The sequence below is a fragment of the Hylaeus volcanicus genome, chromosome 6, assembly GCF_026283585.1.
Source record: "Hylaeus volcanicus isolate JK05 chromosome 6, UHH_iyHylVolc1.0_haploid, whole genome shotgun sequence".
Taxonomy (NCBI): Eukaryota; Metazoa; Arthropoda; class Insecta; order Hymenoptera; family Colletidae; genus Hylaeus; species Hylaeus volcanicus.
This window is the reverse complement of record NC_071981.1, coordinates 20,512,362-20,528,153: the sequence shown is the minus strand read 5'-3', so window position 1 is coordinate 20,528,153 and position 15,792 is coordinate 20,512,362. Positions and strand designations below refer to the sequence as shown.

At 41.1% G+C, this 15,792-nt stretch overlaps 1 protein-coding gene across 1 annotated transcript; it reads right to left on the bottom strand.

Annotated features, from left to right (window-relative positions):
- Window positions 1-7,286: 7,286 nt before the first annotated feature.
- Window positions 7,287-15,683, bottom strand: LOC128878555 (uncharacterized). The gene is made up of 18 exons (XM_054126842.1): window positions 14,665-15,683; window positions 14,321-14,481; window positions 13,889-14,207; window positions 13,160-13,421; window positions 12,923-13,039; window positions 12,753-12,843; window positions 12,469-12,605; window positions 12,260-12,392; window positions 12,139-12,180; window positions 10,135-10,374; window positions 9,844-9,969; window positions 9,656-9,773; window positions 9,233-9,494; window positions 8,966-9,082; window positions 8,779-8,869; window positions 8,325-8,461; window positions 8,105-8,237; window positions 7,287-7,932 (listed from the first exon to the last, which is right to left on the bottom strand). The coding sequence occupies exons 1-18, from the start codon at window positions 14,675-14,677 to the stop codon at window positions 7,879-7,881; spliced, it is 2,553 nt and encodes an 850-aa protein (XP_053982817.1). The 5' UTR covers window positions 14,678-15,683; the 3' UTR covers window positions 7,287-7,878.
- Between the last annotated feature and the right edge of the window lie 109 nt (window positions 15,684-15,792).

Below are 15,792 nucleotides of genomic sequence, written 5' to 3'. Positions count from 1 at the left end.
TATGAGGATGTTCGGTTTTGAAACGCGGTCTCGAGCGCCAGCCGTCCGAGGCATGATTCTCTTCGCCATGAAGCGATTCTATGACTCGATTCTCGTAGTATTTTTCATCAGCCCCAAACAGCTCTCGCGAAGTCTTCGGTGGATCTAGCGTCGGAAGTCACCGACGCAACCGTGGCGGCATTTTGCAATCGAAAGTTGGGAGTTTGTCGACACCACGTGGGCGTTACGCATAATTACCCTATTACAAGCTGAAGTAATCGAGATTTCCAGCTTTCGAGAAGTAGGGACAACGTTCTCAGCTATACGTGACCAAGGAAACAATTTGGATAGCGATAACGTTAGCTTGCAATATGCTTGTTATCAGTTCAGACACCTCGTGTATCCATCAACTCGTGAAGAACGCCACGGATTAAAATTAGACTAGGAAGACGGAATAGAAATCTTGGTAAATCTTGGAACCTCGACATCTGAGGAGACTAATTCATGAAACATCGACTCGCTATTGTACTCGAAGACTCTTGAGAAATGTTTGCCACAACTTAAAAGTAGCCTTACAGTGTTTAAAGACACAATAGACTCCGTGCTCCACTCCTAGAGCATCACAAATCTGACGCATCGAACCTTATCGTCTTCAACTTCTCGGCATGGGTGAATTTCCAGAGTCCCGATGCAATGAAAACGCTTTCCAAAAATACACGTGGAAAACTCACGGGCGTGCTCCCGAGCGCAGCTGCAAGCATCACCAAAGAAAACACACGGAAATAGAGCAGGCTAGAGTTGCTTGCTAGAGCACTCGAGGCGCCCGTGTCATCCGAAGAAGAAAGAAGCGTAATAGGAGCCTGGCTCGCGGACTCCTTGGACACCTCGCACACCTGGAGAGCACGGTTTCCTCGCCTCGGTGCTGACCGATCGATCGCGCACGGCTTGCGGACACGTGTGCCAGAGTCAACGCGGTTTGGAGCCAGATTGACGTTTATGGTTGAGGCAAGGGGCCCTTGACAGAAGTCATGCGACCTCATAGGAAGACGAACGTGGACTAACGGCTCACAGGTGCCTAGTTATGGCCTGTAGAGTGATATTGTTTGGGGATCTTGAGGATTCGCACGTGCTGACGACTCTCTAGCTACAGAATTGTTGGTAGAGGTGTTGGGAAAGACAGAGGTGATAGAAGCGATGTTCCACGGTCTAGGTATCTGCAATCACTGGAGATTCTATAAGTTTCTTAGGGCTCTGATAGCTGAGGTGACTGTTAGCGACTTTTCTGACCTGAGCAAGTCGAGGATTCTTTCAAGATTCCAGTGTTCCGAGGCGGTAGAGAGTCTGAGAGCTTTCGATATTCGCTTTCCTTGACTATTCAGGTCTCGATAGAAACCCCAAACTGTTCGAATGACTAAAATCTCTAGAAATCGCCTCTATCGTTCTTGAATGAACATAGAATCGCCAGCACGAGCGAGCTCCATCGCCCAATGTCTACCGAAGTAGAGTGTTGCTCTCGGGTGTCAAGCCTCTCTCACACCGGCAAACGGAAGCTCCACGCTGGAGGTTGCCTCATCGGTTGTAAGGTCGACACTCGCGTGTTCTGTTGGCCCTTTGGCGGCAGAACTCTCCATTGGACACCACACAAGACTTCGTAAGGTATTCGAGCTAGCGAAGAACAGAACCACTTTCTGGGGCTGTGAGAAACCGCGTGTCACTTATCCCAGAACCGTCTAACCGAGCTCATCCGAAACGCTATAAATTGCGACACGTGCGAGGTGTTCGCGTTCGCCGCACTGTTCGCCGATGTGCTAGGGTTGATAAAACGGATAAAGCACGCGTTTTTCCGCACACGTGCACCCGGGTCCGCGCACGACACTTGTCGATGCACTCCGCAGCTGCGCCGCGCCGCATTCATGCATAATCAACTCTCTGCACCAGGCACACGCAATCAGCCAGACGCGCATTCATCGATACTGTGCCGACGTCCCGTTTGGACCCGGACTAGACAAGCGTTAAGAGGATGTACCGTGGCGAGCTGCGGCGTCTCGACGCTGTGGCATCGATGGGTCACCGCGGGACGCGTCGATCGGTGCTCCTAGACGTTTTCACGCCGGTCGTGCCACGGTTAAGGGTCGCAGCGGTCGTTCGCGAGGATTCAGATCGTCGTTGGCGCGTCGATCGGTTGCTTCACCACTGTTCCAGCGCGTAGCTATCGTCGGAGCTTTCGTTTTTGTCGAGGGAGACTCGGTTCGTGCTCCCACTTGCGTCGTCGACGTACACGCAACCGTGGATACGGGAACGTGCGTCAGGGTGGTGGCATGATTGCGACTATCCACCTCGTCGCGAGTCGCCGTCGGCGCTGCCCTCGACGCCGTCTCGACGCCGGCGTCGTGGCGCCTCTCGTCGACGGTGCCCACGGGACACATGCGCTGTTCGATACACCGATGGCCGCGATTCGCGGACCGAGCACCGTGCCAGACACGGGCGGGATTCACTCGAGCGATCGCCGTTACGCGCGTCCAGATGCCCATCCGTGATCCTCACCACAGGTTTTCCTAGGCGACGAAGGAGAAGGTGTTGGTTTGGCCAAAATTCGAACTCTGGAGCCTCTTGTATTTTTCGTTTTAGAGTCGCTACAAGCTCAAAATGCAGAAAAGATGCTTGCAAAGTTTTAAACGTATCAATGAGTTTGTACGAGTTTGGACTCTGTTTTGCTTAGACTCGTGAACTTCGTTACTCCAATTGCCTATTACAGTTTAGGACAGTAGTTGCAAACTCCACGTTAACGTACTATCGATAGAATATAAATTCAATAATGCTCGCTCTTCTGGCGAGGTCTGTCAGTTGGATCGAAACGGTGAATCGACTTCGAATTCATTTTGCAGCTGCATCACGGCCAGAACTTCTCTAATATCTGGTCAGCGATAACCTTTATTGGCCAAGTTGTATCCGATAATATTCTACTTCGATAATAACGCAGCGTCGTTATTAATACGCGTGTCGCTTCTATAATTAAAAAAGATTTTTATTTTACAAAATTAAAAGATCGAAGATCGCATAGAGAGCGATTATTTTTAATAGAACAAAGTACGCCATTCTTCTCGGAGAATTTGACAAACATAGATTCGATTTTCAAAACGTTAGGACTTGAAGTAAAGTCTACTTACGCCTACTCGTATTTCTGGAGGCTTATCAAAGACTGAAAAATTGTAAACACGAAGGACTTTTTTCCCAAAGCTTCCCAGCATCGAGGAAACTTAAACGTTTCCTCGTTCTGTCTCCGAGCGGAAGTGGTTCACAGGAATGGTTCTCCCTCGCGTTCCGTTGTTTTCTCCGTATAAAACAAGATTTCAGTTCGAAGAAAGTTCCCTCCCCTAAGTAACGCACCGTATATAAATAAGAGTATAAAATAGGGGGAGACGGTGGAACGCATTTACGTACGTGTCGCGCAACCTATGTAGTACATATTTCGAATGTAGGGTAGAATATGTGCGCACTGGTCGGAAAATCGAGGCGCGGCGGCGTTTACCGGAAAATCGAAGGCAGCCACTTCTGTAACGTACTTTGTAAAGTTCAATAGATTTTATTGTCGACAAGGGAAAAGGGGTCACCCACGACTTTGTCGCCTTCCACGCGAAACGATTCGTCGAATTAAAATTCAAAACGTTCCACGTAAAAAATGTAGCCGATCTGTTTCGTTAGAATTACACGCGATTAACGATTTTATCGGAGGACCTTCTTCTTGGATTGCAATTTATTCCAATAGACCCTCGTTCGAATAACAATTGTTATTGGCCTTTTTCTCTATTCTTTATTGCGCACAGTGCAACTTAAACTGTATCTGTAACTGGAGAGTTATTGATTTCAGGTTTGAAATTTGTCCACTTCGAAGGAAAACTTTTATGGGGAGGAATCGAGAGTTTAGTTTTCGATGAAGATCGATCATTTTTTGAATTGATTGTTACTTAACTATCTACAGTCGATCTTTGCACTCTGATACGCAAGGAATGAAGTTTGAATCATTAGTAACATTCAAAGACCAATGTTGATACGATTTTGTTTGTTACTGGTTAGTTATTGATCATTTTTAGGCGAGATCATATTTGTGCGCCGGCACTTGTTGGCAAAAAGTTCCAGATTTCCACCGCTAGATGCCGCCAGCAGTTTAAAAAAAATCGATAAACTTAACTTTAATACAATACCAATTAGCTTACATATCATATTATGCTTGTACAATAGCTAAAAATTTATTATTTAATATGTTCATGCAGTTTTTGTGTGAATATTAAATAATTTGAAAATATATACACGACGGTGGCGCCATCTACGGCAGAACGTCCAAGTTTGTCGAGAAATAGTTTCAACTTTTTGCCGCCAGATGCCGCCAGGAATATAAAATTTCTGTAAAAAACTAAAAGGCGAGAAACCTTATTCCAGATGAATAATAGTATGATTTTAGACTATATTATGCTTGTAGTATGTGTAAACATTTGTTAATTAATGTGTTCACGCAGTTTTTGTCATTTTAAATATATTGTGGTGGACGCACTCATCATCGTCGATAAGAAGATTTATGAAGACCGTCGATAAAGAAGAACTAACTGTTAACTCGATGATACTCGATGTTATTCATTTGATTGTCTTTTGTGAAACATACTTTAATTTTGTTTGCCTTTCAAATATTTAAAACACACTTTCTGTCAATCCATTAAGCAAGAGAGATCGTTTGAAATAAATACCAGAAATTGTTATTCAATCAAAACTTTTATTTAATTTACATTAAAATATAATATGGGTAAACCTTCATAATATACACATAATATACACATCGGTGGCGCCATCTACGGCGAAACCGCTAGATGGTGACATTAACTTATATCTATACCGACATTACAGTTTATCATTATTAACTGTTTTATTACGTCAAATTTTGAACATTTGATTATACTAGAAGCACAGCACGGTCTTGAACCATATTTATATTCATTTGGGACAAGTTTTCTTGCCTTTTAGTATTTTTAACAAAGATTTGTATTCCTGGCGGCATCTGGCGGCGTAAAGTTGAAACTATTTAATAATAATACTCACAAAAACTGCATGAACACATTAAATAATAAATTCTTAGCTATTCTATAAGCATAATATGATATGTAAGCTAATTGGTATTGTATTAAAATTCAGTTTATCGATTTTTTAATCTGCTGGCGGCATCTAGCGGTGGAAAGCTGGAACTATTTCTCGACAAACTTGGACGTTCTACCGTAGATGGCGCCACCGATGTGTATATATTTTCAAATCACTTAATATTCAAAAAACTGCATGAACACATTAAAAAATAAATTTTTAGGTATTCTAGAAGCATAAAATGATATGTAAACTAATTGGTATTATATTGAAATTAAGTTTATCACGATAAGATTTCAAATCCCGCTGCTTCAACTGTGATTCGTAAATTTTTCCATCAACAAATTCGATAATACTCGAAACTAGATCTCTGGCAATGCCAAGTCATTTTTCTTATTGCATGACTATCAATTGGAGAAGGGGATATAGTCAGCATGATTTCGTCGCGCTGTGCGATTAATCTCTCGACCTCTTGATCACTCACATGACTAATGAAAACGAATTTTTGCCACAAATAGTAGACGTTCGTTGTTACGTCCGATAGACTCGTGTAATTATCGAATTACAAGTGATTTGGGAAACGCCGAAAACTTCAGCGTATGCCTCGCTACTTCTCGCGATAAGCTTTCAATACACTGTGAGCAGAGAAACGATATCGCGTTAATGAACTTCAATATAAATAGCAGAATCATTGCTCGGAACCGTTGGAACCGCGACTCGAGGCTCCACCTCGGTATCGATTAGTGTCTTCTTTAAATTCTACTGCCTATAGGGAAAGTAATGCAGTAACTTTGACTATCGTTGGAGGAATTACTTTAAAATAATTTTTTTTTCTACCGAGAAACTCGTTATCATAAGTGGATTATAATTGGGCAAAGAAGATTGAAACTGTGCAACAATCTCTGGTGAGTACCGAAAATTGATAAATAATACCAATAAAAAGTTATCGTTCGTAAATTTGTTAATTCTAAGTTAACGCTAAAATATCTAAACAAGAAATATCAAGTTTGATTGGAGCCGTTGATTTCAATTTCATTGATTCATACGTATTTAATAATTCTGAGATTAAAGATCTTTTATTCTCGCTAGATCCTCTTCGTATAAACAATGATCTGGTAGTCGTTACATGGGCAATGTCGCGTCGATGATGTAACGTTATTTATTTCAAGAATATCTACTAGAAAAATAAGTTATCGACAGCATAACGACATAGTTTTCGCAAATGAATGCCCAGATTTGACGACGCTATAGCGCGTCATCTGGGAATGCGAAAAATTCCTCGATTACGTAGACATATTTACGTAACATCTGCGGAATATTGGCAACAAACATGGAGATAATAATTGTTTACGATTTCTAATCGTAAATTAAACATGGAAGAAATTTCATTTTTACAGTCAAAGAAACTTTCATTCTTAAGATATACTATTTGACATTGAAACTACCACGTTGGTTGGAAGTTCTAGTGGTGGAATGTTCTTGTTTAACGAATGATGCTGGAATAGTCTCAGAAATAATTGGTCAAACTTAGGAATGTTAAGAGTCTCGTTTTAAAGGTGGAAAGGAGTACGAATTATGTGTTCGGACATTTTTCATATTCTGTTTGCGACAAGACTGGTAGCCATGGTTCGAATCGCGACCTGATGATTGTAATGTTTAACAATAAACAAGTACAGCATTGTCGACAATTGGATAAGACTATCTCTTGCTTGTTACCAGCACAGCTGAAAATAAAAATTCTCTCAGAGAATGGACCAATTCTAAGACACGCGAAAAAGACACCAGAAGATAGTCGAATCTGGTTGGTGTAAGCATCCAACGACTCTATGTAGTTCGAGAGTTAGATTACCGAGACAGTGCGTAGTAAGGCGAACACCTGTCTGGCACGCATCGGGTTTCTACTGGTAATGGAATTATTTTCCTTCCCTTGGAGGGGACATGATTCGATGGCTTTCAGTGCCGTGTTCAATGTCCCCGCAGTGAGAACGCGTGTAGGTAGCTGGAGGTTCCTGGATAATGGAGGAGTGCTCGTCGGATCAGCCAGAGTGAGTGGTTTCAGTATCTTCTCGAATTGCGATCTCAGGAGGGTCGAAACCAAGAGCCTTTTGGGTGGATTTAATGGGAGTACATGATTTTTATTAATACCTCGTTTCACCTGGTTGTCTGAAATGGAGGTAAGTTAGTAGTCCGACTCATTTCTTCGTGTGGTATTCGTTACGACGGGTAATAAACCAGGAGAATGGGTATCCACGATAATAATTTGTATACATGTACTTCAGTGTTACGTATTTTTATTTACTTGGTACATATCGTGGGATTTTGTGATAGGCGTAGCGGAAAAGAAAAGTCAACGCAACGAACTATAATAATTCATTTATCAGGTTACGCGTGGAGTCGGAACGATTGTATATTCGTTCGTACCGACAATTACTAAAATGGTATGATAAGGAATACTTTTCCTGTTTCTCTTTCTTTCGTATGTGAAATGAAGTGGAACGCGACGCGTAGAAGAGATCACTGGGAGTTTATCTAGACTTTCTAGACGTTGCGTGCTCGCTTACTGTGCGGTAATCGTGAAAATCGGTAACATCATTTATCGAGAAACCAGAGAACCAATGAAAAAGAACTTTTATTTTCAAGTGTTGTATTTAGGTCTATTGCTTTCTTCTACCGCGGTAATGGCGATCTCTGTAACCTAAGTAAACCTTACGTACAAAAATCTAATATATCGATGTTCCAATCACTCCGAGCAGGTTTCCCAGTAGCAGTCACAAGCTATTCTCTTACTGACACCAACATCGTAAAGTATGACATGCAGGTTTTAATAATCTGAATATAAAAACCTATTTATTAGTTGATAATAATTAAACAATTCATTGATTCGTACATTTTTCTCAGACATAATTGGTCAAACTTAAGAGCCTCGTTTTAAGGGTGGAGCAGCAAAGCAATAAATAAAGTCATCTGAATTTATTTTCCTTCCTTAAGCATCGCTACGTACCATTCCAAAGTTCTCCATGTTCATGTCATACAATCCTCCTGCGGTAAACGTGCACGGCAGGCTGCATCTTATTTGCATCATGTAACATATTTTTTGTATTCTCACTGGTGTCTCGTACCAATTGGAGCCGTATCTATGATCACGAAACAGTAAACTCGGAATGATTGTTGGCGAAGTTGTCGAAAACGACATTCTTCGTTATACTGCACCGTGAACGTACACATTTTCGGCTAATCCTAAACTGTAATCCATCATTCTTTGCCCAGGCAGACTGATGAAGAACAAGTGAAATTTCTGGGCACCCAGGAAAACGAGTACTTTGATGAACTCCGTCGGTTGGTTGATGTACATAATCAGCTGATAACAGAAAATGCGAATGAAACACATTATGCGATATACTAGGGCGAACCTCGAATGAGCGAGATGAAGAAATATTGGTGGAAATAATACGAGATCGCTGATTGAGGGGAACAATTCTTTCAGTTAGCGAGGAACAGTAGAATTCTATTTATCAGAACCAACGACGAAACGGTACTTGGTTATTCCAAAATTTTGGTGAGCTCCTGTTATCCGAACTCGTCTCACGCAACGTATCGCTTATGCGAATCCGTCAATTCCAGTTATCTGGATTTGGAGTAAACGGAGTTCTACTGTAGTTTTGCACTGCTACTTACTTGAACAGCTGTGACACTTATGCAGAGCATGTTGAGCCCGATTATAAGTAAGTAGCCTATTCGGTTTAAGTCATTCATGAACTCGTAAAACCTTCAATTACAAAACAGTGGAATGAGTTGGTAATATTCCGTACTTTGTTTGTTATTCTTTTTCTCGGATTTATTGGTATTTAGATAGTACGAATACTTGATAGCTTTTTGGTGAAAGAGCATGCAGTTCTTGAAGTCTTGGTACGTGGCCCTCTTCACGACAGCGCCTTTAGCGTCTGAACTGAAAGTTTCTGTTGCTCGTTGAATTTGATACCTATGGCGATATCAGCTCGTAAATAATTAATTGATATAGAACGGTAGCAAATCGAGTCGATGATTGGATACCGGGATACTACGTGTCCTCGGAGAAGGTGACATCGTACTAAAGGGTTGCTTAGGTTCGATTTAATTATTTATTATTTACCCGCATAACGCGAACAATCCGCAGGCGTGGTGACTGAAGATCATGTACTGACAATCGATTGTGTAAAATGTTATACCAACAGCAGCCACGCAGAAAAACGAGTGAACGTATATATGATAAAAGTATTTGTCCCCGTCCACCATGTAATTCAACACGAATGACTGTTGTCGTATTCGTGATTCGTTTCGAGGTAGAATGATATCCAGAAATGGACATATCAGTGGGACCACGATAACCAGTGTAGCACACACTATGATACTGACTGAAATATATGTACGTGATCAATTGTTGCACTTCACACAGCGTTTGCCGCGGCATTCGCTCCGAAGAGTGAACGTTTCGAAAAGTAAACTAAATTATTTTGACGAAAGGGATATTTTTAAGGGATATATTTCAATTGTCGTGGCGATGGCGATAACGTACTTCTGTACACGCTAGCAAGTTCGTTTCCTCTCCGTGTAGCGTTCGCCAGAGTTTGTACTTCATCTTTGGTCTTCAACGACTCCCATTCCTCCGTCACAAGATTATACATTTCCTTGAACTGCAATACATTGTCTCTCATGATTTGGATTCCTATGTTAAATTCATCTCGCGATAGAGCGTGTAAATACTTGTTCTTTGTTGGCGTTGAGGCTCACTAATTTTATCACCGAAACTATATCCGTGTTCATGGCTGGTATAACGTACATTACTCCGTCGATGTCCCTCGCGAGTATCGATGTGAACACTTGTATCCACTCTCAAACAGAACGTTTCAATTGACAAACGAGAAACGGTATCGTCCGATTCCTCTCAATCGGACCATGCCGTTTTCTTTGTACTCGGATATTTGTTTAGACTAATCTGGCATCGTAAAAATTACGTCGATTGAGTTACATGCCGCGAAACATTAATTTACTTACGATTGGAATTAGAAAGCTCGTTATGATGAATAGCATCACGAAGAAACAAAATCTGCGGACCCGGTCGCTTTGATATGGATGCTGTCCTATTATTATTAGATCCTTCAACGCCCTAGTATAATATGGATTGTCCATTAACCTGTCGTTGCTCTGAAACACTGATGAAATATTACGAACTTGAGCGTAATTGGTGAGGAGTCTGTTGGGTGTCAACGTTAAAGAAAGCGGAAGTTTTGACCACTGTAACACGAGGTTTCACTAGGAAGATCAATTTCGACGATATCTCCCCAGGACGTGCCTTAACGTACCAAGTATTGCCAAAAATATCATTAATTTCACCTGTGGCGGTCATTTTTCCGATATTAATTTCTCCGATGCTTTTTTGAATCGTTCCTTCGCCGCGAAAACAATATTACACGACACCAGCAGTTTACTTTGGTATCAGCAGTGTACAAAACTGGTAGATAAAGCTTTTACCGGTGTATCCTGTTCGAAAGCCATGCGAGAAATATCGCTGCCCATGTCGTACCGAGGCCACATTCGAAAAAAGTCAAATGACTTTCACGGTCGACTGAAATATTCATCGACAATTTATCCTATCTCTTGTCGAACTATTGACTTCCGTGATCGAGACATAGCGACGATTCTATACAAAATTATACGGATATAATTTACCAGTACTCTCTATATTTTTTATTGTCGAAGTACAGGACTCGCGGGGACTAATATCGTTTACTTATTCCCTTTTCACGAACCATGCCATTTTCTTATACATTTCAGTTTTGCGGCAATTTGAAAACAATGCCATAATGTATGGTTCGTCGATTGATCTGTTCATGCAGGATGATTGTTAATAATGAAGGGGAAGGGGATAGGGGAAGGTAATTGCTATGTCAGCCAAACGATGAAACTTTGAAACTACGTGGAAGTGCGTGCCATGAATCTACCTTGAAATCTTTCTTAACTTCTAATAGATGCAGGGGGAAAGTCTTTCAGTCGTGCTCGATACTGCTTTGGAGGAAGAATGGCGTGGTTAGCACAGTGGTAAAAGGATGAAAAGAGTGTTATGGAAGACGAAAAGTCACTTTCAACGCTCGCCCAAGGAGGGTTTTTGGGAAGGAAATTTCTATCGTAACATATTTTATATTTTCGAGTGAGAACGCGTGGAAAATAAACGTGGAAGTCAAAATGGTAAAATTTTTTACCAACATGGCAAAAAAAAAATGGATCAATTCTGAGACACAGTGGCACGAAAAGAAACTGGTTAGCGAAGAGCGTTTAAATTTTAAACGTTGCATTATTTTACGCTACAAACTTGGAGTTTTGAACAGTTGCGCTATTTGAACTCAAACTTGAGCCTTCGGTAAACAAACGACTAATCGCCGTGAGCTGACTACTAAAAATTTCGGATAACAGATAAGGTAATATTCTACAACGGTATAAAGGTAGTTACAGGAGACTTATAATAGACGTATAGCAGGTGGATCAGAAAAAAGGAATGGCTTCAGGTTACGAGCGATAATTACAAGCTTGCCAAGCCACGCTTAGGGTCGGAGAAGATTATGGGGAGGACGCGGAAGCGATCGTATGCTTTGACAGTCGTGCATGTTGCACGCGGTTGGAAAAATGAAATAATTACGCACGTGTATTCTCCGCGTTCTCCTCTTTTCGAAAGACTTGACTAAAGGTGGCGGAATAATATAGCAATCCTCTTCGTTTATAATAGTCACTCTAGCCACCTTCAGTTTTATTTCACGATCAGAAACAGCGAACCTAAATCTAGAATCATTTTATCATAATCTAGGAAGAGCATTCATATTTTAATCAATACCAGTTGATCTGTAGGATTAGTTTAAAATATTTGAAGGGTAGCCAAAGAATAGATCAGTAATGGCAACCTTGACGAGTCATTTTATTCCGTCTCGAGATCATACAAAATTCTACTACATCGTTGCTCCAATCATTAAAATGTTTTCCAGTAGTAACGACGAGTTATTCCCTCACCGACGTCAACATCGTAAAATACGACACGCAGGTCTTAATTATCTTAAAATCGAAAAGCATTTATTGACAATCGTAACGTATAATACAGTTGATCGACTAGTACATCCCCTGAATTACATACCATTCCAAAGTTCTCCATGTTCATGTCGTACAACCCCCCTGCACTGAACGTACACGGTATACTGCATCTTACTTGCATCGTGTAAAGTATTTTTTGCACTGACACCGGTGTGTCGTACCAATTGGAGCTATATCTGTCGCAAAATTCGCAAAAATATTACTGTTGATCGTTGGGAAGGTTGTCAACAATTATATTCATCGTGAACGTACAGATTCTCAGCTAATCCCAAACTGTAATCCATCATTCTCTGTCCAGGGAGACTGATGAAGAACAAGTGATACTTTTGGCCAAGGAGAAAAATAAAAATTTTGAGAAACTCCGCCGGTTGATCGATATACATAACCAGCTGCAGTATAAAAGTGTTATGCAATATTGAATGTATATCGAATGGTCGAGATACAGCAATAGCGATGGAAATGGCGCAAGCTCGTTAATCGAGGGAACAATTCTCAACCTTCGATACTTCTGTGTCGCTATACGTATATCTACTTACTTGAACAGCTGTGACACTAATGCAGAGCATATTTAGCCCAATAGTGAGCAAGTATCCTATCCGGTTCATTTGATTCATGAAATCGTAAAACCTTCAAACGCGAACAAGGTGTTAATAAAATTGTTTATTATCTTCTCCCTCCGGTTCATCGAAGTACGAACAGTACGAACTTGATCGCTTTTTGGTGAAATACCATGCAGTCCTTGAACTCTTGATATATGGCCTTGTTCGTAGCAGCATCCTTAGTGTTTGCACCAACACTTTCTGTTGCTCGTTGAATTTGATACCTACATTGATTTCAAGTCTTCGATTAAACATATACATTTCTATTTCGAATGTGCAAATACATGAATAGATTCATGGACACTTTTGTAATTACTCCCGCGGATAGTGCTTCTTACATTTACCCGCATATGGCGAACAATCCGCAGGCGTGGTGGGAGAAGACCATGTACTGACAATCGACGGTGTAAAGTAGTACGCACACTATAGTGAAGGTACACATCAGGTGAAAGTATATCGGATAGAAGTATTCGTCACCGTCTACCAAATAATTCAGTTCAAACATTTGTTGACGTAGTCGAGTTTCATTTCGCGGTAGAACCATGTCCAGAAGGGGGTAAATCAGTGGGACCACGGCGAGCGTTAGACAGCAAACTATGATACCAGCTAAAAAATATGAATGCTGTTAGTTCAAAAGTTTGTAAAACATTCGAAAAATGCCCTCGCCGCTAGATCACTTCGCAACTCCTTCTATGTTGTGCTGTTTCAAATTTTATGCTGGTATTTACTCTGAACCACTTGCGCTAGAAAGACGTGCCGCGCACGTCGAGATGGTTCTGTTCTAAAATTGCAAGCAACGTGTATACCACGTCGATGTCGATAGGCATTTGTCGCAGCAATAAAAATTACATGCGCTGCCGTGAGTTTATTGGTAGTGCAAGTGGTTAAAGTGTCATTATAAAGGGCATGAAGGGGTATGCAAATCATTATTATATGATAACTCCATAATCTTTAGGGAGGAAACATTATTTCTTTAAATCAATCATAAAATAGTTTCCTTGTCTTGCTAGCTATTACAACAAAGACTTGTCGCTTAAAAATATCTGTCCATATCGAGAAATTATTATACCTACCTCTGTACAGATTGGCAAGTTGAGTTCCTCTGCGGGTTATGCTTTCCAGAGTGCGAATTTCATCCTTGGACTTCAACGACACCCACTCTTCTGCCACAAGGTTGTACATTTCTTTAAACTGTAATACATTTGATTTCGTCATTGTTATTTCTAAAGTGGAAAAATTCCCTTTCGCGGCAGACCGAGTAATTACTTGTTCCCTGTTGGAGTTGAGGGTCACTCCCTTTATCAGCGAAACCAGGTCCGTGTTCATAATAGGTATAGCGTACATCACTCCATCGATATCCTTTGCGAGTATCGATGTGAACACTTGTATCCCCTCTCGAACAGAATGTTTCAATTGATGAACGAAAAAGGACATTTTTCAGTTGGCTCTTCCGACGTTTATAACTCGTCACTTTTCAAGTGCTTTTATTATATTAAATTACTCACAATTGGAATCAACATGGTCAATATGCCGCTCAACAATATCGCAAAACGAATTCTGCTGAGTTGATTGTTTTGATTAGGATGCAGTCCGACGGTCGTCAAATCCTTCATAATCTTTTTATAAAGTGGATTCTCGTCTAAACTGCTGTCATTGCTATTAAACACTGGAGAAAAATTACGAACGTACGTGTAGCTGACAATTTGATTGTATGTTGATACTTCGGAACAGGGATGGAATAAATATGGAACATAAAAATTGCTGACCGAGCAGACGTTTTATTAAATTTGCGTAGATTCGTTTGCAAAATCCGCATACGTAAAACTGTTTAAAAAATAATAAAGCTCACCAGTGGCCGTCATTCTTCCCTAGCTAATTCTTTTAATATCCTTTACGTCAATTGATTCCTCGCGACAATGTGGCAATCGACGAGGAAGTCAATGCTCTACGATGCCACGAGCAATTTAGTTGTACAGTGGGGTACTATATATGACAGTTTCAATGACGTATTCCGTTCGGGAATCACGCGAGAAGTATTCGCTCTCTGCGCGGTAGTACATTTCTTTAGAAAGTAAAAGGACTTTGATGACCGATTGAAATATTCATCGGTGGCTTATCTCCCGTCGAATGATTGAGATCTGCGAACGTAGCATAGCTAGGATCGTGTTTAAAATATTAAAATTGTAAGGACACTTGTCTATTTTCGCTGGGTCTATCATTTTCTTATCTACCCTCCCTCCCGAGCCTTGTCATTTTCTTATACGTCTCATTTTCGATGTAATTACAAAAAAAAAAGCGATGCAACGCATGTCGATTGATCAGTCGCCGCACGAGGACGGAGAAAGGGGGGAACGGAAATTACTATGTGGGGGGGGGATGAATCTTTGCAACTTTGTAGGTACGCGAAGGGTGAAACCACAAGGTTGCGGGTTTCTTTTATGTTCTTTCTATAGAAGAATGTCTACCGAGTAGTATTTCACTCATGCTCGGTGCGGCATTCGGAGCAGAGTGATACGGTACACGCAGTGGCAGAAAATTGTGACAATTCAAAAATCAGGTGCAATGTGCGCTAGTGTCTATCGTTTAGATTACTCATTATTAGATTTATACATATTCTAGGTATTTTAGTTATTTCATTGTGGATATATGGGAAATATAAGTGGAAGATGACGATACTCGTGGTAAGGTGTGAGTAGCAGAAGTAAAATTGTTCGCTAAAGTGGTTACTCGAAGATGCTAAGAGCAAAGGAGTTCAAATTGGCTTCCTCGAAGTTGAATATTAACGTGACAAGAGAGTCAACTAATGCTGGGACACAAGATCCCAGAATTTCTAAGCACAAAGCTAGTTCAACTTGGTTGGTGCAAGCTCCAACGACTCCAGCTCGAGACAGAGTTGAATTACCAAGATAACGAGTGGTCAGGGAAACGCCTTCCTTCCACTCATCGGGTTTCCACAGGTAACGGAATTATTTTGCTT

Excerpts from the sequence above, each read along its gene's own strand:
- LOC128878555 (XM_054126842.1), bottom strand. Across the intron at positions 13,040-13,159 it reads GGATTGTTCGCCATATGCGG|GTATCAAATTCAACGAGCAA; the intron begins GTAAATGTAAGA and ends AAATCAATGTAG. Across the intron at positions 9,970-10,134 it reads CGAGCTTTCTAATTCCAATC|TGGATACAAGTGTTCACATC; the intron begins GTAAGTAAATTA and ends TCTGTTTGAGAG.